Source organism: Amphiura filiformis, chromosome 6, assembly GCF_039555335.1.
Source record: "Amphiura filiformis chromosome 6, Afil_fr2py, whole genome shotgun sequence".
Classification (NCBI taxonomy): Eukaryota; Metazoa; Echinodermata; class Ophiuroidea; order Amphilepidida; family Amphiuridae; genus Amphiura; species Amphiura filiformis.
This window is the reverse complement of record NC_092633.1, coordinates 71,690,457-71,717,653: the sequence shown is the minus strand read 5'-3', so window position 1 is coordinate 71,717,653 and position 27,197 is coordinate 71,690,457. Positions and strand designations below refer to the sequence as shown.

At 35.4% G+C, this 27,197-nt stretch overlaps 1 protein-coding gene across 1 annotated transcript; it reads right to left on the bottom strand.

The window, feature by feature from the left end:
• On the bottom strand, positions 1–25,923 carry LOC140154747 (transcription factor RFX4-like). The gene is made up of 12 exons (XM_072177313.1): positions 25,784–25,923; positions 24,884–25,001; positions 24,300–24,423; positions 23,363–23,611; positions 22,146–22,256; positions 21,176–21,253; positions 19,881–20,044; positions 10,672–10,772; positions 10,283–10,341; positions 1,402–1,549; positions 980–1,074; positions 1–186 (listed from the first exon to the last, which is right to left on the bottom strand). Exons 1-12 carry the CDS (start codon positions 25,866–25,868, stop codon positions 1–3), a joined length of 1,518 nt encoding a protein of 505 aa, XP_072033414.1. The 5' UTR covers positions 25,869–25,923.
• Positions 25,924–27,197: the final 1,274 nt, after the last annotated feature.

The window sequence follows — 27,197 nt, the reverse complement described above, 5'->3', positions numbered from 1 at the left end:
CTAGGACCTATACAAACACACCCCCACACCTGCACCCCACGCTGCACATGTACACAGTGTTTTATTACCAAAACTTGTTGCACTTCGGAGAGTCTGATCCCTGATTATCAGGTTGCTGAGGTAACAGAACTGAAGCATAAATCTTCGCTCATGGGGACTTCTTTCTTCTGGATCCAGGTGGTCATACTGTACAAAAATGTATCACAAAGTGGATTGATATTTATACAATGTAAGCATGGCAATACTGATCATTAAATGAGAATGGGAATCTTAATGCACAATGTCTTGAAAGAAAAACATGTATGTTCCTAAAACAACTGAATCTCTTGCAATCTTTTCATTTGAAAATGTGTATACTTGCTTGCTGAGAAGAATCAAACTTGTTTACTTTTTAGCATGTAAACAGCATAAACATGGAAGTGGGGTTCTGATTAGCTAATTCAATCATTCTACAATCATAAAACAGACTGGTAATCTGACTGGCCGAATATGCATCAAAGCAGATCTAGTACTCATGAAGGGAATGCAAAGCCTCACTTATTTTGCTCACTAAAGGACATGCACATTGATCAAAGCAAAAGAGTGCCATTCATCTTAGAAAGCAACTATAGTGATTGCATTTATCAAAGTGTCATTAGAATTAATTATAATATTCATCCAAAAGCTGTCATTTGTGTCTTTCTGTTTGTTTTTATTGCTGTATATTTGCTAAATACATTACCCATGACAATTAATTGACCATTGCAGATCTTTATTATCCAAAAAATTTGTGGCTTCATTCATGATTCCTGGCTGTATGGGGGTTCAGCTGAAACAGCATTTTAGACACATGGTGTGTCCGCTCAACCGATATCGCTACCCTTACCTGTTCCCATGCCCCTTGGAGTAGCCATTAGTGAGTAAGGTGTTTACTTTAAAATCTTGAGTACTCTGAGCATTACATTTTTTGCCTGCCTGAGGCTGGATACAGCCAATTTACCTTTGCCATGCACCTCTTCCTGACCGAATCTAACCACTTCAGGTGATCTTCAACAGTAATGTGCTTGTCCAAGAGACACACAAATTCACATAGATCTTTAAAAAAAAGACAGGAAAAGAAAATGGCTGAATATACAAATAACATAATTAAATAGGCATATGACTCGTCTTTAAACTTAACTTTCAAGATCATTTATTTGTGTGCATTATCGGAATATCTAGAAATATACCCTGTAATGTAAACCAAGTAGGTATACATACTTCAGTGACAATTTCAATAATCTGATTTTGTACTAACCAGTCTTCTAATTTGGAGCTGCACCATCAGACTGCTTTTTATGAATAGCAGTCTACAGGATGCATGATGTTTTGAATACCCCCACCCCCACCACAACCAAACCACCAATACTATTCAAGTCTTACATTTGTTGATTGTATCTTTATCTGGTCCATCATCACTATCCACTAGCCACAGAAGCTGAGATCGAACCGTTGAAAGCTCAGTTCTTTTCTTCCAATCATGGAGCATCTGCTTCACAGAACCAGCTGTCCTCAACACAGTACACATAGCCTTTGGAAAAAATGATGCATTCAAGAATCATTATTATTACAACAAAAACTACCTCAGCAGGTGATATAATGTTTACATGTGTTCTCTGAAAGACTAACATTCAGTGTTTTATATGATCATAGAGAAATGCCATAAAAATAATCCATGGGGTTACAAGTCAACTCTCATTACATACTGACCGACCCTCATATCTGTAAAGCATTCCGGGAACTGTCATCTGAGAAGAGGTTGTGCATATGACGTATCATCCCGTAAATATGACAGACTTCTCAAATGCATTTAGTAGAAGACCAGCCTGTAGAGTTTGTGACCAACTCATAGAACAAAGATTTGAAAGTTATTTTGGGATCTTTGATTGATTCTGAATCAATTTAGCTTGGGCTCACCTCCTGAAACTTCCGGGCATTCCGGGGAGGGGTCAATCAAGGTTACATGGGGGTCAAATTTTTAGAATGCTCCAATTATGTCAAGTAATATATCAAATTACTTGTGTGGTCATGAGGATTCCAAAATGCATAGTTTGTTATGTGTCAGACCTTTCAAGAGGGCGCTATGACGAAAAAATGTTCATAGGTCAACAACCCTTTTTGAATTCTGACCATAGTAAACAACGTCCGATTTTGGTGATTTTGGTGGCTAATTATATGTTTTCTTGCATGAGAAATACAACTAAGCAAATTAAAAAACTATACAAGGAACCGATGACCCTCTTTTGCAACATGGCTGCCAAAAGCATCCATATTGTAATTGATTTAATGGACTGCACTGCGCCATGATTACGGTTCAAATCCTTTGTTTGGAGCCAATCGATAAAGGCATGCAGGGCCTCTATATTGTCATTGTTCCTGTGCATACAATTTATGGGTGTTACAGACTCAGGTCTTTTAGGGCCATTAGACCAGAGTCTGTCAAAGCTATTAAATATTTCATCTTCAGACAGCTAATGTTTTGCAACATTTATTAACAACATGATTAATATCAACAAAGACTAGATGCATGACATGATTTGATGTTCAAGGCTACGCAATGTTTTCCATGCGGTCCAGCACATTTCATGCCCAAATGCTGGCCTGACCATGCCAAACCCCGGTCCCCGCACTCCGTGCATCCGCTGGTATTCATGCTCGTCGAAAATTTCGCGAAATAAGGGGTGTTTTCAGATGAAGAAACGCGATTCGCGAAACACACAAAAAAGGGGTGTTTTTTCAAACCACGTGTTCGCGAAATTGAAAAAAAAGGGTATTTTCATCGAGCAGCCTATACGCGCTTTCTGCCAGAAAAGGGTATAGGCCTATTAGAAATATCGTCGCGTTTTAGCGAAAATAGGGTATTGTCGAAGGGCAAATAATTCGCGAAATCGCTATAAAAAGGGTGTTTTTCCACTAAAAACTTCGCGAAATGAGATGCAAAAGGGGGTGTTTTTAAAGTTCACCGACAAGCATGAATACCCGCGGATGCACGGAGTGCGGGGACCGGGTGCCAAACCCACCTATTCCTCACAGCAATATTCAGAAAAAAAGAAGAATTGGGGGGAAATGTCCACTTTGGGTCCAAAAATTGCTACTTCGGGCAAATTTTCAGACTCCCTGTCAGCTGCTGGGAGTATATCTTAACTGGGAAATTTGACTTCTAAATTGACTTTTTGTCCCGCAATTATCATGTTTTTACAGGTCTTTCACTTGTTTCACTTTATATTGGAGTGAGTCTTATAGAGCCTGGTCATATTATTATCAATTTGCTATACTCTAGTTATATTGACAAATTGGGTGCATCAAGATGGTGACAAATCTCTTATGCCTCTGGACTTTACTCAGTCTAAATATGAGGCAAGTGTTATGAATAGGAGTAATTCCCCATGCTTGCTTCTCATGTTTGCTTTACCTTACACTATTTACAGTACTTTCCAACTAGATTTGTCCATATTATATCAAAGTTAAGCCTTTGATGAGGCTTGATGGTGAAGTACGAGGGGCAGTCAGTATGTAATAAGAGTTGACTTGTGACGTCATATGTGGATTGTTTTCATGGCAGTTCTCAATGATTACATAAACACTATACCTTTGTCTTTCAAACAACACACACGTAAAAATCATATCACACACATGATTACGTAACAGCATTAGCATAAAATCAATGGTCTCGAGCCACCTGCTGAAATTGAGTCATTTTTGTTAAGGGAAATAAGAGGCTGAAATGAGGTATTGTTGTATTTTTTATATTTTCTCAGGTATTAAAGTATGGAGAATGCTGCCTTTTGGAACAGTAATAGAACACAAACTACAAATTCATTAAACCATGTTTGTTGGGCTGTAAAGGTTTTAGTTTATTTAAAATGTGTGGTCAAATATGTCTTATTTTTGACAAAAACAAGGCTTTTCTTTCTATAAAAATCTTGATATTGCCAAAAATAGCAAACATGGAAATTTAAGTTTTTTTGCCAGTTCTGTTGACTAATCTCCAAACTCCCTAGAAAATATTTGAATCCATGATTAAAATATAACTGTTATTCTACTATTGTTACATTTATAAATACAAAAAGTAGTGGAACAGAGAGAGAGGCCATCGTTTGAATGAAAAATTTATTTTCAAAACTTTTCTGTTCATTTCAGGTTGAGATCATCCATAAAAATTCATATGAATATTAAAATTAAAATTTTCATAGCATTTTGTAATATTTTAGGCCCTATTTACATGGAATTTTGCCATTTTCGTGCAATTCCAGCCTGTTGTATCGGTCATCCTACCTACACATGCGCAGATTGTTGTTTGATTTGCACCAGTTATCATCCCACTGAGTACCAGCTCTCACACGTGACCAGTCATTATATTTTAATCTGTTTCATTTTGGAGATAATTAATGTCATTTGTAATAACTGCTTTTTCATTTTCGCCATTTTTGCAGAATAATTTTGCTTCCATTCAAGCCCTAAAGTTGTTGCAGTTTCCAGACGTCCCATTTCCACCCAAGTTTAATGGCAAGTCTCATATTTTACCAAAAGCAAACTGAGGAGCTGTTCTCGGACATTTTATACATGTGTCTTTGCTGTAATTTAAAAGGCCTGCCTTTTTGCGTGATTTGGCAGTGTCCCTAGTCTATTGATTTTATGCTAATGATGTTACGTAATCATGTGTGTGATATAATTTTTACATGTGTTGTTTGAAAGACAAAGGTACAGTGTTTATGTAATCATTGAGAAATGCCATGAAAACAATCCACATATGACGTCACAAGTCAACTCTTATTACATACTGACTGACCCTCGTATATCAACAAATGTCAGTCCTGGGTGTCAGTCCTCAAGCAGTAGAGAGTTTAGACAGCAGCAAACTAGTGCACAGTTTAGTCTTTATATAACAGCTATTACTATAGATTTCATAAAGTATCAGTTTTGTTTAGGCTACTAAACCATGTCTGTATTCATCTATTTTCCAGGCTGATCCACAATCATCATATCCATATAATTTCATTTTTCAGGTTTAAAATATTTGAACAGGTGCCATTTCTCTTCAACGACCCGCTACTTTCAATATATTTCACCAAAAAGATTTTCATGTAGTTCAGTTTCTTGATCCACTTTTTTTTTTTCAAACATGTTTCTGGCTGTTTCTAGCTGTCAAGTAGGTAGTCTAATTTGACAGGGAGCATTTTCTCTTACAGAGCATTCTTCCATCAATGTCTCAAAGGGGTAGCCATCATCAGTTAAAGCTTTTTACATAATTATATCCTCCACATTTTCTTCCTTTTTCTCTTCATTTCTGTATTTTCTAGCTTCCAATTTAAATTTAAAATCATTCTTTCTTACAGCACATTCTCCCATAAAATTTTCAACGTGCCTTGAAAGCTCAATCACATCAGTAAAAGCATTTTGTCTGCTTCCATATATGCAACAAGTGCAATTTGTAGGTAAAATTTTGATAAATAACATTGACCTATTGTATTATTAAACCACCTGTCAAATCTGAAATTTTAACATACTTAAATAAAGTATCAGGTTTTCTAGTAACTGAAAAATTTACTATGTTTCAATGTTTTGCTTAGGCTAAGAAAAAAAATAAAGGCTTTGTCTCTCAAACATTTTGCAAAATAGCGATGTGCCATTTTTTTCCTGATAACTAAAAAAAAGCCTGTAAAATGTTTTCTAGTAACTGAAAAATTAACGTTGTTGCTGTGTTGTGCTTAGGTCAACAAAAAAGTTTGTCTCACAAACATTTTGCAAAATAGCAAAGTGGTATGCTTTTTTTTCTCTTTTTTTTTCATAATACGGAGTGGGCCCGGGAGTGGGTTCTTACTATTTTGCAATGTTATAATCCTTCAGGGAATATATTGTATGAATTGGTCAATTTTGCCCCATGAGATTGAATAGGCAATGGTATCAATCTCTGAAGTAATATTCAGATATCCTTTTACAAATTAAGCGTACTGCTAGCAATCCAGCGCGTATTATTTGCACAAGGTCCAATGCACACGCTTGACGTCGCGCACGTATATGCAATGGTAAAGCTGTCAAAGGAAATCAGAATAAAACTTTAATAAATTCATATTCTACTCGACAAGATGAATGTTTATGATATTCCACATTCCAAGTACAAAGATGTATACAAGAACAACACTATGCCATGGTCATGATCATCATGATGGTAGATCAAGTTTCCAATCCAATTTGATATATCTGGTTGATCACTAGGCAAAAACACATCATAGCCTGCAGGTATATCACTGGACTGTTCATTGTCCCGATTACATGTCAGATGTTGGTTAGCGCTGACTCAATGCTACTGGTGCCCTCTGAGCTGCTAAAACAGAGCTCGCTGGCGATATTTGAGGGGCATTACAAACTGAGCCAATTCCGAGATGTATCCGAGGTACAATCAAGTTTACAAAGTGTAATAAATAATCAAAACTTTCATTTTTGAATAGTTACAAAACACATTCCTGGAAATAAAATTGAATAAAATATTCAAGAGAATGAAACATACAATATCAAAGTGTACATTGTCAACAAAGTTTACTGATGCAAAATTTCCCAGGTGACAAATGACCTTTAAATCAGTGGACATGTTTTGAGTATGTTTCCCTAATTACCAAGTCAGACTTCCTCAATAAGCTGTCTTATTGCTTAGGGAATCAACACAGGCTTCTTGCATCGTGCGTGACGACTCAGCAGCGAGATGATTACACTTGGTTGACGCAAACACTATTTCATCTCAAATTGATGAGCAAGATTAGAGCTAATTTTGTGAAATGTGAATTATGTAAAAGGTGATAACAATGAATGAGTAGAGATAAGACCTTGTTTTTCAACTTTCATTAAATTTTGCCTGAAACCTTATCCAGAATAATTTATGACTTAGTAAAAGATTTGATCATGGAAGCTGATATACTTATAGTGATTGCAGTCACATTTCTACCGTCACAATGTGATTCTCTAAGTCTGCCAGCTTGTGTGATTGATTATATTACTGCATTCACGGCTCTAGCTAATAAAGAAGAGCATAGTCCCAAGTGAAGAAATTTGCAAGGGCAGTGACTTGCATCACTCACAAAATGAAAAAAGCAATGAGATTTTAAAATGATATTTCCTGCTTCTTCAAAAAGTCCTAACTGATAAGTTGGAAAAGTTGCTGCTGTTTGCTAAACCTAAAACACAAACTTATCCAAAATCAAATATTTTAAATTTTGGAAGATGCATACATGTGCAAATAACTTGACAAATGAAAAATGTGAAGAAAGCAATCAAATAAAGACAAGATTTGACACTCAACATGAAAGTAGGATAAAAGTATGGACTTAAATTTTTGAAGTGGTGTAACTGCTCCAAACCCATAGCATTATACGAAATTTGTGATAGCCTACATATCGCTTGTAAGTGCTCCAAACCCATAGCATTATACGAAATTTGTGATAGCCTACATATCGCTTGTAAGTGCTCCAAACCCATAGCATTATACGAAATTTGTGATAGCCTACATATCGCTTGTAAGTGTGATCAATAGAACAAACAACTCCCTCTGTCCCAAAAAAAACACTCTCATATCATGTTTTGCAATAATTCTATTCCCATTTCCCTGACACTCATTTTTATTCAATACAATATTGAAGTTTGTTTTTGATCTGTCTCTGCAAATTGACTTCAACTGCGGATGAGAGATTCTAATTTACTGTTTTCTTTGCTTTCACAATTTCAATTTCTCTGAATCAGAATAAAAACAACTTGTTGAAATGACAAATGGGAACACTTCAACTGTGGATAAGATATTCTAATTTCCTTTGTTGTTTCCTTTGCTTTCAAGATTTAACCAGGAGAAAACAACTTGTTGAAAGGATAAATATTGACTTCACTACAGATGAGAGATTCTAATTTCAAGATTGAAATTTCTCTGAACCAGAGTAAAAACAATTTGTTGAAATGGAACCTTAATATGGTACTTGCTAAATGATTACAGAGGTCAATTATAAGAGCCAGGTCTGTTGTATCCTACAGTAACTAATATTACACTTACAAAACAAAGTTTTCCAAGAATGTTAAATTGATCTTTTATTCAACACAAACCCTTTCTGTATTAATGGTCCATACTTACACAAATTGTTTCATCATCCTGTTTGAATGACTGACTTTGAAATTACAAAGTCATCCAGCACAATAACTATAGATACCCTCACATTACTAAACTATAACCCTAAAACACAGGGTGCAGGGTACCCAGTATAATATGCCCATTCTTACAACAATGTAATTGCCATAGAAGATTGCCTGTGTGCATTGCACCCAGTGCCATAAACATTAGGGGGAGGCGCCCTATTTAATTTAATATTAGCTTCAGATATTTAATTGGATTTTCACATGGGAAAGTCAGGGGGGGGAAATAAATAAAATAATCAAATAGCTTTAGCTAAATTATAGGGCGCCTCTATAATCACGTATAAATATTTGTGTTTTCATCGTAAGCCATTTTCTTCTCAATTAGATGTCGCTTTTGTGATTTTATTGAGTATTTGTCGCCAGCCCATAGGGCTGGTATCTAATTCTTAGATGGGATTTGTGTACACTAAAGATTAGCTAAGATTATAGCCTTCTTCTATTGGTATGAATTATTTTTTTTTATTTTTTGTGGTGGAAATGTTTTTGATGTCTGCTAATTCGATTTGCAAGGAAAAGAAAGTATGTTTTGCCGTTTCAACGAACTAAAACGATTGAGTATTGCCAAAGTTATGTTTGAATTAATTATGACTTAAAAAGTTATCATAGGTTAGGCCTACACATATAAACATAAACTTGTTCAGCAATCAGCATATCAAAAAATGACATGATCAACAATTAGTAATTAGCGGGAATGATCACTGAACGAGGTCATATCAGTGGACTACTGAGCATAGCATGATGTTTGGTTGCCTGTGAGTGCATAATTGATACCGTATGTTGATAACAGATCTAATAATGTTGTAGAATCAAAATCTTCATTATATGGACCACATTGAAGTCAAATCCTGTATCGTTTTATGGATAAAAAATGACTCAAAATGTTATTGATGATATTATTGCTATCTTTTAATTGATTTTAATAATAAGCATGGGTAAAAAGCAGTAAAGACAAAAATACAGAACAATTTGGAGTAATGAATTAAAGAGTTGACAGGAGTTATAGGAGTTAATGTTTTTGCTGTTTCAGTGTGCATGTTCTCACCATTCATGGTTTGGTGGACTGTCATGTAACATGGATGTAAGCGTGATCCTAAAAATGCCTTTCACGGTGACCCAAACTATTTACAAGATCTCTTCTGCATTGAGGCTGGCCTTCCCTTTTAAAGGGAATTTTTATTTAGATTTAGATTTAGATTAGAATGATATAAGTTAGGACACATCCCAACTGTAACACATTTTGAGGGGTGAGTGTAGGTAAATATAGATAAATGCATATCTCTTAAGCTTTTTTACATGTCTTAGAAGCAATTAATTAAAATTTTAATTAAAAAACAATAAATAAGTACACTAATTCAAACACAAAATAAAATGGTTGATATGATTATATTACATTCACCTGGCGATATGTCCTATGGAAGAATTATAATGGGTTTGGCACTTATAATGGGTTTTGGAAATCGACCTTTGGTAACTTGGTAATGCTGAAAACATTTTTTCAGCCACAACATTTTGCAGTTGGGTGTCTGTGGAGTAAATACTACATCAGCAGGGCTCAGGCTAATGGGGCAAATTAACCCCATTTTTTGAATTTTTAGCTTAAATCTTACCAATTGTCATGTGTTTCGCTCCTTTGGGCATTTTTGTCACCTTGCGACGTGCCTGGCTGGACTGATTATATCAAGCTTAGTACTTCTCCAGGCAAGCAGTCAACATAGATTTCCGCCTTTCCAATCGCAGTAGAACTGGTGCCTTCAAATTTTAAATCCATAATTGATATTCCCTTTTTGTCACATTCCCTAGGTTATAATCCACCTTTCTTTAGTTTTTTTTTGCACAAATTGTATAGATGCATGTACAAGTACCTTTATCAATAATTGTTGCGTATGAGCTTCTGTGATTTTTCTTTTTTTAATGTGATTTAGTTCACTATTACTAGGGAATCTGCCAGGGACACAGTTGACCAATGTTTTTCCGGCTTTTTGTATGTGTACTTACCTGATTAACAATAAATCAAATGAAAATCAAATCATTTATTGCATACTTTGGACATTAGAAACAAACAAGAGAAACAAAATATCAACCTGAAACCCACCTGAGCAAGATGTGAGAGAGAGGTCTTTCTCTTCAGCAAGTTAGCAAAATCTTTGGCAACTGAAAGAAAACAATGTGTCACCAATAAAAAGTAAACCAATCTCAAGTTTGAAAACATTGCAATAATATACACTCCTGCTTATGGCTAAAAACAAAGAGTAGGCCACATTCATTTCATCTTTGGGAACAATATGTACTGCATTTTAGGTGTGTTTTTTTATTTGCTACATCCAGAAAAAATTACATTTTGAAGCAAAAACTTGTGACAGTTTGTTGAAAGCTTGGTTAGTTTAAAATGAATTTAATGAAATTTGTCCAAAAATATTATTTTGGCAAAATAAATGCAAAAAGATAAACAAATGAAAGAAACAAATAAATGCCACTCAATACCTTCAAGCTTCTTATCTACCAGAATTTGGGGTTGGTGAAGTAAAGCTCCTTCCAGGTGTTTCAGAAAACTGCAGCAAAAGTGACGTATTGCATGTAACAAACTGAAAATAAAAACAAATTAATCATAACAAAAGTAGAAACTTATTCCTACAATTACTTGAGTTTGAAGCAGTATTCTTTGTAAGGAGTTTGTATGTGGGCCAATTGTGCAATGTCAAGAGGATTTTGGCACAGGGACCAAATTATTGAAAAACATGTAAACTTATGTTATTATTTTCTTTAATTTTTTCAAATTCTTCTAAGACAGTTATCATAGTCTCCTCATTTCGGGTCATATTAAGAGATCCTGTTGCCTATAAAAGGAAGCAGTCAGATGTGATGAGTTGCCAGTCTGAAGAAACCACTAGTGTAGTGGTGAAACGTCACTAATGAGTAAATCACCTTCGTTTTTAGTTGGAATTGTTCAAAATGAACAAAATTCACAGTTGAAATCAACATTCCTAATGAACTTGTTCAAAGAAAGACATATTAAGAGATATTAAAATAAGATAGCATTTTGAATATGAGAGAAAGGGGAACTTTAACTTTACATTTAGACTAGATATAAAATATAGCAGCACACAGTTAAACAACTTGTCTCAAGAATGGAGATTTATGGCAGACTAGAGACAATAAGACAATAATACCTTTGACACCAACAGACACTAATCATGTAATCATGTCAAAATTTCAATTATCCCCAGACACTGAAATGACGAAAACACTTACACCAAAATTTGGGCCTCTGGTCAGCCATTCAGAAAGAACGATAATTTATTCAAGCAATGTTTTTAGAAAATTCCCTGGAATCAGCCAAATAATAATGATTTCTGGACAACTTTTTCGAACGGAGTAAATACCCGACCGAGCCTCCCAACAATTACTGGGAAGCTTGTTGCGCCTATAACCCAAGAGTTCCCCTTAACACACTGGGAACTATTTTGCTAGGCACTCATCTAGCGATCAACTCCTTATCGAGGAGGAAAAGCTCCATATACCAATGGACAAATATTTCGCTAGGCAATCCTCTACACGATCATCTCCTCGGAGGAGGAAATAAAAAGCTCCATAATACCAATGGAGAGAATATAAATGTCATGGACTTACATGAATTCGCTAGGCAGTCATCTAGCGCGTCAAAAGAAATTAAATGGCTGATACCTTTCTCATTTTCCTATTATATTCATATTCAGATTACATAGTGGACATCGGTAAATATACCCATGCCAAATACCCAGTAGATAGATACCTCCGGATATTGGAACTACTAAATCGAATTTATTAATGTAGTACATGTATAATTCTGTACATTAAATCGATCATTTTAGAAAAATGATCCAAAAACTGCCACAAGGACTACTTGTTAACATCCGTACCTGTACCATGGAATAAGCTATTTCTGATCCCCTCATTCCCTTTGCTAGTAAATACCGCAAAGATCCACACTTATGATTATTTGAAGAGCCTCTGAATTTTACGATTGAGGCCTCTTCACCACAGTGGACCATTAACCCGATTTGAACATGTTGAAGGAGTTAATTGCAAAACCCGTTATTTTTCGCTGCCAACGCCAAGCAAACACAGTGCCATGCTCTGCACATTTATGATTTTTTTTTCGAATACATAACTAGGATACCATGTCTAACACAAAAGGCAGCCTTTAACAGAAATTAACACGATAACCAGCCGAGCTGCGCAACCTCATAAAAACTTGAACCCAATATTTCATTTTTTATTTATACTTTGATGAACAAGAAAATCTGAGGGCATAGTACTTGGCCCCTGTCTAGCTATCCCATGCCAACCTGGTGTTCATTCCTCCCGTCCTGCTATAATTAAAATTACTCGACCTAAGACTGAAGTGTATTACCACCTAAGACTGAAAGTGGTACCAATTGTATCGATTTTGTTAATGCTTCTGAAGACACATTAGAGTGAACCCATTATACAAAATAGAATTTAAAAAAAAATACAACTGCGCAACAGAATAGAATGTGTTGCTGAGTGCTGAGATAGAAACTGAACCTAAAGTGATATACTCACGCACACTCTCACACCGTATACAATAGTCGTAATACTATGTAACTCAACAAACCTCAATGTAATTAGAATATTATTCAAATTCGGAGAACTATCAATCTAATATATTTACATTTCTCCTTCGTATTTCATCTCATTCCTAATTACCTTTTAATTTGAAGACCGACACTTTATATGTACTTGTCTCACTACTGCGAGACTCAAATTTTATGACCCACTATCAAACTCTTGAAATCAATTTTAAACAGATATCAAATATTACATATGGGGAGTGGTGGGTGGGATAAAAAATTTCTGCGTCCGTTCTTGCTGAAAAACTGACAGAGAATGGCATTAGCAAACAAAATGGCCACCGACCAAACAAGGCACCCAATTGTGACCTCACGAGGGCGATCCCATTTCAGCTGCAGGGATAATTTTGTGTTTCATTTGATATGTACAAATTAAACTGCATTATCCCCAGACACTGAAATGACGAAAACACTTACACCAAAATTTGGGCCTCTGGTCAGCCATTCAGAAAGAACGCATAATTTATTCAAGCAATGTTTTTAGAAAATTCCCTGAATCAGCCAAATAATAATGATTTCTGGACAACTTTTTCGAACGGAGTAAATACCCGACCGAGCCTCCCAACAATTACTGGGAAGCTTGTTGCGCCTATAACCCAAGAGTTCCCCTTAACACACTGGGAACTATTTTGCTAGGCACTCATCTAGCGATCAACTCCTTATCGAGGAGGAAAAGCTCCATATACCAATGGACAAATATTTCGCTAGGCAATCCTCTACACGATCATCTCCTCGGAGGAGGAAATAAAAAGCTCCATAATACCAATGGACAGAATGTAAAATGCCGGGGACTTACATGAATTCGCTAGGCAGTCATCTAGCGCGTCAGAAGAAATTAAATGGCTGATCCCTTTCTCATTTTCCTATTATATTCATATTCAGATTACATAGTGGACATCGGTAAATATACCCATGCCAAATACCCAGTAGATAGATACCTCCGGATATTGGAACTACTAAATCGAATTTATTAATGTAGTACATGTATAATTCTGTACATTAAATCGATCATTTTAGAAAAATGATCCAAAAACTGCCACCCAAGTTCCTTGTCATCACATGCAAGGAAATTGCCAAACCACCCCCCCGAGATTTTTATGCTTTACCAATAAGGCGAGCTCTTGGCTGTCTTTCCCTTCCTTGTTTATGATCTCCCTTATAGTGTTCTTAAAATAGTTTGTCCCAACTTATAAACCTGCCATTGTTGGTGGTGACGAATGCTGGTGCTAAAAAGTTTAGGATTTAACTTGACTGATTGGATCAACAGTGCTACCTAGTGAGCATTCTTATGCAGTACTAGTGGAAAAGAATGCCTGCCAATGCTTTGTTTTGGCCATCTGGTACATCCACGCATTTGTGAAAACCCCGAAAAGAAAACAACAAAACCCACTGACTATTATAACTTCACAAGGATTGTTTTGAATTATTTGAATTTCCTTCCTTCTGAACATGTGCGATGAGATAATTATGCTACTGTCGAGTGAGTGTCTACTTCTCATCTTTTGACCACTGTCAATTATCATGAATGAGTGTTATAGTAGCTTAATAGGCCTACTATTACTTATTAACGAGTTACCATTGTAAAAATTGTGAATTTCCTTCTGCTTCAGGAGTAACAACTAGGTGATAACCTATTTAAAACACTGACATACCGAAAAACATTACTATAATCTATGAATTTCCGTCTGTTTCGGACTACACATAGCCTATTTGTACATACCAACTAGGACAAATGTTTTAGCGACCAATTTACCGATAAATGAAACTATAAGGTCAATTTGCCATACATGGTGAACTAATCTGTCCTACAGTACGCTTTTAAAATCATAACTCTGATTTACCAAAGTTAATAATAATGAAGAATTGTTCTCTGTTTGATAGGTACAAAAAGAAAACCATTTGTTTTACCAAACTTGATAACACTCTTATAGCAATGTACATTAATTATGTTATATGAAATTCTTTTTGCTTCTTTAAATGACTACCCTGGTCTATCCGTGAATTAATTTAACTGCAATTTAATAATAATACATGGGATTTATAAAGCGCCTACCCATGTAAAAAACATCCTCAAAGCGCCAAGCGCTGCACAGAATATTAAAATACACCCACTAAATAAAAAATAAAAAATAGGGCCTACATGCTGAACAAAATAGTATACATAAAAATTACGCATGATAGAACTCATATACACACCTTACTATACTAAAACCATGAAAACATAATAATAATGTACAAGAGTTCTGGACTTCGTTTGATAGATACTGAATAAGAAATCATTTACCATGAATTTGTTTTGATAATTTCATAATAATCCTCTACTCAATGTAGCCATTAACTATATGTAATATGTTATATGCATATCCTTATGCCTCTGATAGTAACTACCTACAGTCTATAAGCGAAACTTACGAGGCGGTGAAATTATAAGTATGCCATAATAGATGAAACTGTAATTCAATTAATGACAAATTATTCTCTTTGTTTGATACAATTATTACCACATTTAATCACACACATGCTTAACTTGATGATAATGAAGATCCAGTCTTTGTTTGATAGATACAGAAAAATTTGGTAATAACCGCTCGACTAGCCATTAACAATAGGTAATATATTATATGCATTTCCTTCTGCCTATGTTAACAGACTACCCCCAACCTGTGGCGGAGAATAGTTAGGTGACAAAAAGTATAGTGTAAAAGGTAATTTGATTGAAAGCATTGCCAATTTGCAATAATTTACTTGATGAATAATTTTTCCCTAGTAAATAAGTTTTATTCGGACTCTGCACCTGCGCACCCTATCTGCAAATACACACATTTCCCTTGTTTTATTAATATGAACATCTATAAAAGTTTGATATGATGAGCAATATTTCACTTCAATTTGAATTCTACCCCATAGAATTTGGGGTTCTTTTTCCAACTAGCAAAAGTTTGCCGTTATTTCTCCAACTAGCAAAAGTCAAGTTGTCTGATGTGCTATGACACCTAAAAGATAATTCATGCAGCAACGAGTTTGGTTAATTAGCTACTCCGAGATAAATCCACTTACTTCAATTGCCTTCAGATCGCTTCAGCATTTAATGTATGACATTTTATCACTAAAATGATCCATTGATGACACCAAGATAATTCTGCAGTTTCCTGCAACCGCTTCCTTCATATGTTTCTTGTATTATTTGACATGGACATATTGCCCAAGAATAATATAAGCCCAATCAGTGGTACAAAATAAATTTTGGCATTTCCATCAAGCTATGGAATGATCTTCCTCTATCCTTTATTGCAGCTCCATTCGTAGAAGCATTTTTGACATCCACCGCTTCCTTCATCTGTTTCTTGTATTATTTGACATGGACATATTGCCCAAGAATAATATAAGCCCAATCAGTGGTACAAAATAAATTTTGGCATTTCCATCAAGCTATGGAATGATCTTCCTCTATCCTTTATTGCAGCTCCATTCAGAGAAGCATTTTTGACATCCACCGCTTCCTTCATCTGTTTCTTGTATTATTTGACATGGACATATTGCCCAAGAATAATATAAGCCCAATCAGTGGTACAAAATAAATTTTAGCATTTCCATCAAACTATGGAATGATCTTCCTCTATCCTTTATTGCAGCTCCATTCGTAGAAGCATTTTTGACATGGACTTGTTAGCATACAGAGCTTTGCTTATGCTATTTTTACTCGCATGAAGAACTGTATAATATATAATCTTCCCGTTCACCACTTGCATTTTGGTTCGCTTCCTCGCCATATTAAGGTGCAACAATACTCTCTTTCAAGGATACACTGTATCTAATGCAGATGAAGATTCTTCGTTATCTGTACATGCTCTAAATGTAGTTAGCTGTTATACACAATAAAATTTCACCATTAGAGAAGTTACCGTTTCCATCATACTTGTGCTCTAACAAATATCGTTCCTCCCCATAGAGCCAGGTTACGATTCAAAATATACTCCATCCACTGTCATAGGCATGGTAATTACGACTTTCTGTTGCAGATCCCGCAAGATGTCCTCCTTCTACCACCTGTCTCAAGTAACCACATGACCTGCAGTGAATTAAAAGACAGAAAAAAGAGAAGCAAATTCTGCCAGCAAAGCCATTTTACTTTGTGTATAATTCATGCCTGTCTATAAATGACATCCAATATATTCGACAATTCAACTCCTTTATTAATCTATTTGAACTCCGACAACCTTGGATTGAACTTGTAATAAATGTAAAAAACACATAATTAAATCCATTTTTTTTTTTTTTTTTAAAAATTTATTTATTTATCTATTTATTTTTAAAGGCCGTTTTGTTTTTCATAGACTACATAGACGACAGCGTTGAAGTTACTTCTTTTTTTTTTGTGATTCGTTTTAATGGAAACCCGGATGGCTTCCAAAAATAGAAAATACTGTGTCAACGTAATGATAATTAAAAAAAAAAAAAAAATTGAATTTGACAATTAAATTCACTCATATGGTTTTATATACCAAGAGAGAGAAGCACGCGTTTTCGGCCATGATGATGATTGCGATAAATTGACCATGAAATTCACTCATATTATGACTATTATTATAACTTTACCCAGAGAGAGCATCACGTGTCTCACGCCCATCATGATTAAGCGCTTAAACGGATTGAAATTAAAATCACTCATATGGTTATTATATACAAAGACAGATTTTCCAATTCAGAACAAAATGTTTGAACCATGTTGCCAAAAGATTGAAATTGACAATTAAATTCACTCATAAATTATGGCTTTTATATACCAAGAGTGAGCATCACGTGTCCAATGCCATGATGATTGCGATGCAAATTTTGAAAATGACGATTAAATTCCCTCATATGACTAGGCCTATTATAATTTTACCAAGACAAAGCATCACGTGTCCACCCCATGATGATAACATGTGCTAACTTCACTCATATGGCTATTAAATACCAAGAGAGATTTTCCAATTCAGAACAAAAATTTTGAACCACTTTCAATTTCAAACCAGAACAGAAACAGATTGTGTTCCTTCAGACTGCCTAATATAATTATGATGAACATAGAAATGGTTCAAAACTTTGCTTTCCCTTAATTTCACGCATTTTCCATTCCACTACCTGCATGATTTATAAATATTTATGAGTTCAAAACCCCTGATAACCCAGTGACCCCCGGCTATATACTACCGTGATTCAGTGGTCTATGTTACCATTAATAATGTACATACATGTATACATGTAGACGACCACGCTTGACAATTTTGAAAGCAAATTTCTCACCGTGTTTATTCACTGTTGACGCAAAATACAAATACTCTATTTGGCCATCGGCTGTTGCCACCGCTTACAAGCATAGGATAAATGTAGTCTCTCTTCTGACAAATGTAATAGCGCTAAGATCTCGCCTCCAACATTTCAACACATTAGAATTATTCCATACCACCAGTCCGCAATCCCAATCAATAGTACTCATACATGCCTGACTTCCTCGGATCACTGTTTAGACAATCGACCACGAAAGTTTTATCGAGTTATACAAACAACTCCGGACTGTTCATTGTACCGTCACAATTCATTTCATGTGGTGTGATGTGCTGTAACCTGTAAGCTTACTTGCTTTTTTTCTTTCCAGTTGTTCATATTCGAGGTATCCTTGATGTGTTTGGTATCCACATCCGTTGGATTCACCACTACCCACTTTTTTGTAAGCTGTGACGGCCTATTCATTGTCTTATAGTTGAATAAAAAATTTTCTCGTCCGTTCTTGCTGAAAAACTGACAGAGAATGGCATTAGCAAACAAAATGGCCACCGACCAAACAAGGCACCCAATTGTGACCTCACGAGGGCGATCCCATTTCAGCTGCAGGGATAATTTTGTGTTTCATTTGATATGTACAAATTAAACTGCATTATGAAAAGAAGATAAGATTCTTGGCTCATGAATGGAGATGTATGGCAGACTAGAAAACAACAACATAGATATAAAATATAGCAACAAACAGTCAAAACAACTTGTCTCAAGAATGGAGATGGATGGCGAACTAGAGACAATAAGACAATAATACCTTTGACACCAACAGACACTAATCATGTAATCATGTCAAAATTTCAATTATGAAAAGAAGATAAGATTCTTGGCTCATGACAGGATATATCCCAAATTGATACGATTTTGGAGCTTTTTCCAATTTATTTTCCACATTCAATATTGCAAAATTTCTAAATTTAGTTTTTTCTTCACAAATAATATTAGTATTCATTACTAGATATGTTCAATTTCATTTTGAGCCGGACAAATGAGGTAATATGAAAGAAAGCAGCTTCTTCATTACAGCACCTAGATGTGTATCAGCAAATCTGATTGGCTGATGAAATCCTGGGCTTTGTTCGAAAGCCCAGATTGTGTCACAAATACATCACCTTAAGCCTGATTTTCTCAGTTATTATAGTTCATCAAAGTACATTACAATAGAGTCAAAATCAGAATTTTGAAGAACAAAATTGAGGGCTTCTTCTTGGATAAACCTTAAAACATTGCTCTCAGGTAAAATCCCTTTCAAATTCCCAAAATCAATAGCTATAATATTACTGTATTAACTTTTCAATAAAAATATATCGTACGGGTTCATTTTGCCAGCAAATAAATATTAATGTCAAAATCCTTAAACGAAAAGCAAACATTAGCTTTTCACAGCAAAAGTTTCACAAATTCAATTCAAGAAAAAAAGGTATGATGTAATCAACAATGACAATTTAAGGATTCCCTCATCATGTTCCTGCTGATTACAGAAATTGCAAATTTCTTTTCATTTTAATAAAACAAACTCAAGTCTTTTCTTAACATGTTGCAAAATGTCTGTAAAGATGATCTAAGCATTAATCTCTGTTTTGACACAGTCTTACATTAACAATATAGGTAATAATGAAAATGAACGGATCGCTCAACAAAAAATATATGACAAGAAACTTAATATCAATTTTCATTAGCCTTATTGAGCAAGCAGCTTTTAGAGTTGTACAAGAAATAGCTTGTATGTGTGCACTATTGTACCTTGGTAAAAGATGCTGTATGATACCTGGCATCAGAATGCTGATTATGGTTTGGTATAACAGTTTATCACATACAGCAATTGTCAATGCAACACTCTCAATTTCAAGGAGCTGTTGGGATGTACCAGATAACTCATGCCAAAATCTCTCAATGTGGAAGTGAACCTAGAAAAACAAGAATAATTTTACAAAGTGGTTGAGGATGGCTACTTTTATGCGCAAATTATCCATTATAACTCAGTAACTCATATAAATCAGTTTCAATAAAAAATAAGAATGTGCTGCATGTTTCATAGCAAAACATGACAAAGGAATATAAATTGTAGAAAACATGTCTATGATGGTGATACTTCACACAAATTGTAGCCATGGTATAGAAAATTTATATGCAGATTGTCTGCAAGTAATCACAGCTTTATATTAGATCTAAAATTATTTCAGGATGCTGTTGCAGATTATAATGAAACCTACTTGTAAATTCTAAAAAGCAGAGTATGTGAGTAAAGAGGTATAAGAGCACCTCAGAAATATGTCTCTCTACAGGAATATTTGCCTCTCTTTACAAATTCCTATAGATCCCTTCTATTTGAAATTAGAGACACATTACTACACCATGAGAAACCAAGTATCAACTAAACTGATATAAAGGGCATTGGCTCTTATTAAAATTATTCCTTGTTGTGCAAAGGAGACAGTTTACACTTTTACACTGAGATTTTGGGGCTTGTTCTTTGCTAAAACATTTCCCTATTTCATGTGCTCAAAGCTGTTTCTGCACAGGTAATGAGCATGAAAAGAACCCGGGAAAAGAATCCATCACATGCCTATTTGGTGCGGAGTACTGCGGACTATAATCACATTAGTGTACTCAGGGAAAGTAATGCAGAAGTAGATTACACAGCCTTCTGCATGACATCAAATATTTTGACTTTGTCCTCAAATGTAAATAACTAATATAATAATCCAATATCACCCTACACTGTTCTTACGTTTGAGTATGCGTATCTGATTGGATCACCGATGGTTTTAGAAATGCCCACTAAATTTAAAATGTGACTCTCCCTGTACAAACAATTTATAATGCACAATAACAACAACAACAGGTCGATGGCTCAGTCCCCAAAATACATGGGCAGGAGCAACTTTGACTTTTGGAATATAAAACCGGAGGAGTTATTGCCTAACTATGTGTTAAACCAAAACTGATCAGTGTAACTAAGAGCATCATTATGTTTACGTTTCAAATGAGCAGATAGCAAAGTACATATCATATATATGCATAATAATTATACTCACCTCTTCCAGCTTGCTATTCAAGACAGTGTTTAGCAGTTTTTGGCAATGGGTTCGATAGGTTTCAAGGAATGAGTCAACCTTAACAATAAAGATCAAATGAAATTAATTACATTAACTCAGGGAAAATTGGCATGCCCCTCCCTGTTCAGCATGCTCCAGTTTTGTAAGACTTATTGTTCACAAAATGTGCCTTTAATTTATTATTATTCTCCCATGATTCAATTAGGGAACAAAGTAACAAACCAAAAGTCTGACATCCTACAAATGAAATTCCTTTTGTTAGGTGGGAGGAGGGGTCAAAAAATCTGATTACATTTGTAAAACACTAATTAAAATATCTAAAAAAATTGATCTTTTGGGGTTGGAATTTTCAATATTTCACGCTTACAATACAGGAAGGGGTCAGCCTCCTATTGAAAGCACTTTCATTTATAGGATGACTTTTGGTTCATTCCCTTATCTGAGCCAATTCTTGGTCCAAAGCATTTTGTGACCAATTCCCATAGAACATACATTGCTAAAATCTGTAATACATCCTAAACAAAATTAAAAATGAATGTCCTTACAGACCCCAGGTGCTAACAATTTTGAGATCAGTTATTTAAAACAATGCATGCCCACTAGTGACAATGTTTCAACATGTCAAATATCTATAATCAAAAGATTGTGGTATAAGAAAAAATCAACTGGGGCTTTTGAAAAATCACAATTTTTTCATTGGTGTCAGCAGGTCTGTATAACATGTTTTTCTCTTTCTTTCTCCATTTTATTTACTCTTCACAAACCAAGGAGGCATATCATGCCTAAATGTAGCTTAGGCCCCCAACGGTTCCTATAAATCTGAATAAATCTGGTAAAAAAAGACAGAAAGAGGGCACTCTTTCACATTACTGCCTGATCAACACATTTATAATAGTGAAGTGATTTGTCAGCATATGGCAAATATGAAGATCAAAATGATGACACAAACCTTGCCAATGAGAGTGCTGTCACCGAGCTGAATCTTTTCTGCATCTGGAAATTCAGGCAACAAAAAATCACTGACCCGATCTTCTGGAAGTTGCGGCTTGGTAATTTTAGCCTTGAACGTATTAGAAGACAATAAAAACAGTATTATGTATCTATGTTAATTAGAGTCAGGCACTGTTATGTGCAAAGTTCTTTGAACACATAGCAAATTTATTGGCATGTTTGTTTTTTAATTGCACATGTACAATTAATTTGAGTTCTTAATTAGACAATAATAACTGCGCACCATCTATTTTGAGGTCATTGTGTGAAATCGGAGGGTTTTGTTTTTTTTTTGAGATTTTTTTCCGAGGGAGCGGTAGCTCCCGAGGAAAAATACCGAGGCCAAAAAACAAAACCCGACAATTTCTCACAATGACCTCAAAATAGATGGTGCAAAGTTATTATTGTCATTCATTACATTCGTATCTAATATTTTGAACAAATCAAAATGGCATTTTATGTTATTTTATGCCATAAAACGCTGTTAAATATAACCAGTTTTAATCATTGTTGTAACCTACCCTACAAAAAAATCAACCAGGCGAATATAACATTTGCGCCGACAACAAGAGCTACCAATCACAGAAGCGCCGACGGCATCACGTGGCGCAGTGCGTTGCCATAACGCTGTAGCTTATACATACGCCGGCGCCGCAGGAAGTCATTGTTGCGCGTCCGAGTCATTGTGAGTTATTAATGACCTCGCAATTAGTGCGCGGTCAGGCAATCAATTTCTTTTGATTGGATTACAGGCTTCGCGTATATTAATGAGGTTATGAATACTCTTCCAAGATGGTATGTCAATATACAAGCTGTATCAAAATGATTGGTACCCATTAGTTTTCATTGATATTGGATGAGTCTGACATATCAAAATTCAAATAATTTGCAGATTAATTGTATAACATTAACAAGTCATAAATCATATATTATGGATATTTTGAGAGTATCCAATGTTGCATTTGGTAGATGCAGGCTTTTCAATTGATGAGTACCATCATTTTGATACAGCTTGTATAGTAAAACTGCAAGGACATTATAAAAAAAATCTACATCAAAGACTGCTTTCCAAAATCCTTCTGGAGATGAATGTGAGAATGGAAAAACAAACTATTCAAGTCAGCATTAGCTCAATAACCTGTTTATGAGAAGTTACAATAAATTACCACAATTTACCTGGGTTTGTTTGCTGTTAGGTGTGCTAGCTGCTCTATCATACATAGTATAGGAAGCCGCAGCACCTGCACCACCAGGAGATTTGAATGGTGACAAAGGCATGAATGGTGTCGATTCACGTTGAGAAGCTGACAGTTCTTTGTAGTATGGTGAAGATGCCTTGACGCGAATACCATGGTAGTGATACTTAGATTGCCCACGAGTGCCAAGACGACGTGGCTTCAGTTCTGGGTATAGTTGCTTGATAACCTGTGGAAACACACAGACAGTTGTATTTTGCTTGCAGGGGGAACAAAAATTAAGGGAGTGGCAGGATCTCGATTCTACAACAATAATAAAGACCCAGGATAATACCTCTTTGGTAACCATGCAGTTACCAGTGGTATCACGTTGAAGAAATAAAAGGGCAGTCTCCAGAAGAAGGAATGATGCAAGAGCCACTGAATTACAAATAAATCATACTGCCATTTTTTTAAACCAATCATTAACATAGCTACTTGCTCTGCAATACCAGTGTCTTGGATTACAGCTTATCATGCTATCTTCAGTAGATAGCAAGTTATAGCAGAAAATGGATATTATCAAAATATTAGTATTCTCACTCTCAGCAGGAAAGGAAATATGTTATAGACATTTGAATAAATATTTTCCATAAATAATAACAAAATTATGTACAAATGTTTGGTGTTTTGACAAGCTAAGCAACAGAATCTCATGAGCATACAAACAACATTGTTGCAACGATTCAAATGTCACATTGGTAACAGAATTCAATGACAACAAAATCTAAACTCATAGAGTTGCAACTAGTATGACTGGAAAATTTAACAGTTATTTGGTGGTTCTGATGCAATTGAAACAACTTTCAATCCATATTTTTAGTGTTTTTGTTATGAAAAAAAATGAGCAGAAACTATAGCAACTTCTTATTTTATACCTTTCCAAAGCTGGCAGCATTAACTGGTTGGAAATCTTGCTTCTTACAAAACTCTGTATAGTGTTTGTAGATGCTACATCGAGGAATAGACACCCCCTCCACTGGCTCATAGTTTGATGTCAACCTTCAACAGAATAAAAGTACAATCTGACTTACATGATATAGCAATATGATGAGTAGCAAGACTTGGTGTAAGTTTACTTGTACATATTAACTATTATTTAATATAATATATATTTATTACATTTTAAAGACTACTCAGGTCCTGCTCACTACATATCACCTTCAGTCTCCATATATGTGACACGATCAAGGGAAATGAGTCGGATGTTGCTAATATTGATTTTGAGATATTGGCAAAGAAAGTGTTAAAATTCTTTTGTTTTATATATTGTTTTCAGCGATTGATAAACTGACGTAACTTCACAAAGAAAAGCTATATCAAAATGTGGTTTTCAGTTTCGGAAAGCTCTAAATGTCCTCTTTAGTCACAAATGTAAAACTCATTTTCAACCACGGTCAACATGTGACTCATTCCCCTTGATCATGTCACATATCATTATCTGAGTGAAACATTTACTTACCACTGCAAAGTTAGCACCACTTGTAGTTTATTTGGGAAGTAATATTGTGCATCATCTACATTGATACATGTGTAACTGGACATGTATGCGCTGTCCAATGAGTTTTCTGAAACGTTACCTGGTAAAATGTACAAAATTGGTTGAGTTTTATCACAATTCACCAGGGTCAGAATTTCGTTTCAGAGTGCGAGATTGATTCTTGCAAAATAAATTTGCAGGAATCATTTGATTCTTGAAAATCAACTTCAGTGTAAACTACAAAAGTTTGCCAGAATCAAATTTGATCTTTGCTATAGAACTGATTCTCGGATTCTCGCCGAAATTCTGACCCTGTTCATTAAAAATCATGATTGGCAATGGCAATAATAATAACAATAAAAACAATGAATGGATCAAATCGTGTCACATATGAAGAACAATAGAGATGAAGGTGAAGATAAAAATGAAGATGATGACAATGATGATGAATGATGGATGATGATGGAAGAGGATGATAACAATGATAACAATTGATGCAGTCGGTATTTAGCAATGCTAAACCAATATTCCACCAGATGATCGCAGGTTATCATGTTGAGTTCAACATCACACATTAATCATTTAGTTGTAAAGTTATATTTCTAATTTCAGTTTCACTTCTATGAATAAATCATTTAAAACATTGTTTACAATAATCAGAAGCATGGCTCTTGAGCTTCTTGAAATAAAGTATATCATCTACATCACTGTAATGAGAAAAATTAGACATACGGTAGGTCTTTACAAAACTTCATATCTTTTATAAATGTTATGTTGTTGTTTTATGCTTTTTGAACATTAATGAACAAGGGCAGCATATAATAACAAAATGGATAAAAGATGCTGGCATTGTGAAGTCTTTGTGAGGGTTATGATACTAACCTGTAAAGTCCGACTCAATGCCAGACATATTAGCAGCTGAACTTGCTGAAGTACTACCTAATGTGTCCTCTCTGTTGAAATCCATTTCATGTGGTCCTAAACATCAGATATAACATAAACCTCTCCTTCTCACTGTAACATTTGAAAATGCACTGCTGCAAAGGAATGCACAAAATGGTAGATTTAGATCTACTGTTTTTGACACATTATAGATTAAAACCCCAAATGATTTAGTTTGCTAACTTCACCCCTGAAAGAAGATTTCACCCAGGCTCCCCCGTCCAGAAAATTTCAACCCATAAATCTACATATAGTGTCCAATTGAAAAATGGCCTGGTTAACACAAAATTTCACCTTTACTTTTATAAAATAGTGTAAAATTGAACATTCATTGTCACCTGTCACCAGTAGCATAGGGAGAAGAGGCAGAGTGCATGCGGAAATAGTGTAAAATTGAACATTCATTGTCACCTGTCACCAGTAGCATAGGGAGAAGAGGCAGAGTGCATGCGGAAATAGTGTAAAATTGAACATTCATTGTCACCTGTCACCAGTAGCATAGGGAGAAGAGGCAGAGTGCATGCGGAAATAGTGTAAAATTGAACATTCATTGTCACCTGTCACCAGTAGCATAGGGAGAAGAGGCAGAGTGCATGCGAAATAGTGTAAAATTGAACATTCATTGTCACCTGTCACCAGTAGCATAGGGAGAAGAGGCAGAGTGCATGCGGAAATAGTGTAAAATTGAACATTCATTGTCACCTGTCACCAGTAGCATAGGGAGAAGAGGCAGAGTGCATGCGAAATAGTGTAAAATTGAACATTCATTGTCACCTGTCACCAGTAGCATAGGGAGAAGAGGCAGAGTGCATGCCCCCTGACAAAAAATGAAAGAGAAAATCAGTAAGGCAGATGAAAAGAAAAGGGGCAGTTAGAGCCTGTGTTAGAATGAATATTTTAAACAGTTCTCTCAACAAAATAGTGACTTACCGTACTTTAATATTTCATCACCACATCCAATCCATGGGACTTCATCAGAATTGTGACAGGAGTAGTTAGGTCCCATTTCCCTCCAAAATTCCCCCCCCCCCCCCATGATGGCCCAAAATTCACACCCATCATGGGCCAAAATCCCGGGCCAAAATCCCAAATTTTGAGTGCTACACAGTACACACGCATTTTTTCCCAATGAACATGATTAGACAATAATAACTGCGCACCATCTATTTTGAGGTCATTGTGTGAAATCGGAGGGTTTTGTTTTGGGCTGAGGTATTTTCCCGAGGCCCAAAACAAAACGCGACAATTTCACACAATAACCTCAAAATAGATGGTGCAGAGTTATTATTGTCATTCATTACCGTCGTATCTTATTGTGAACAAATCAAAATGGCATTTTATGTTATTTTATGCC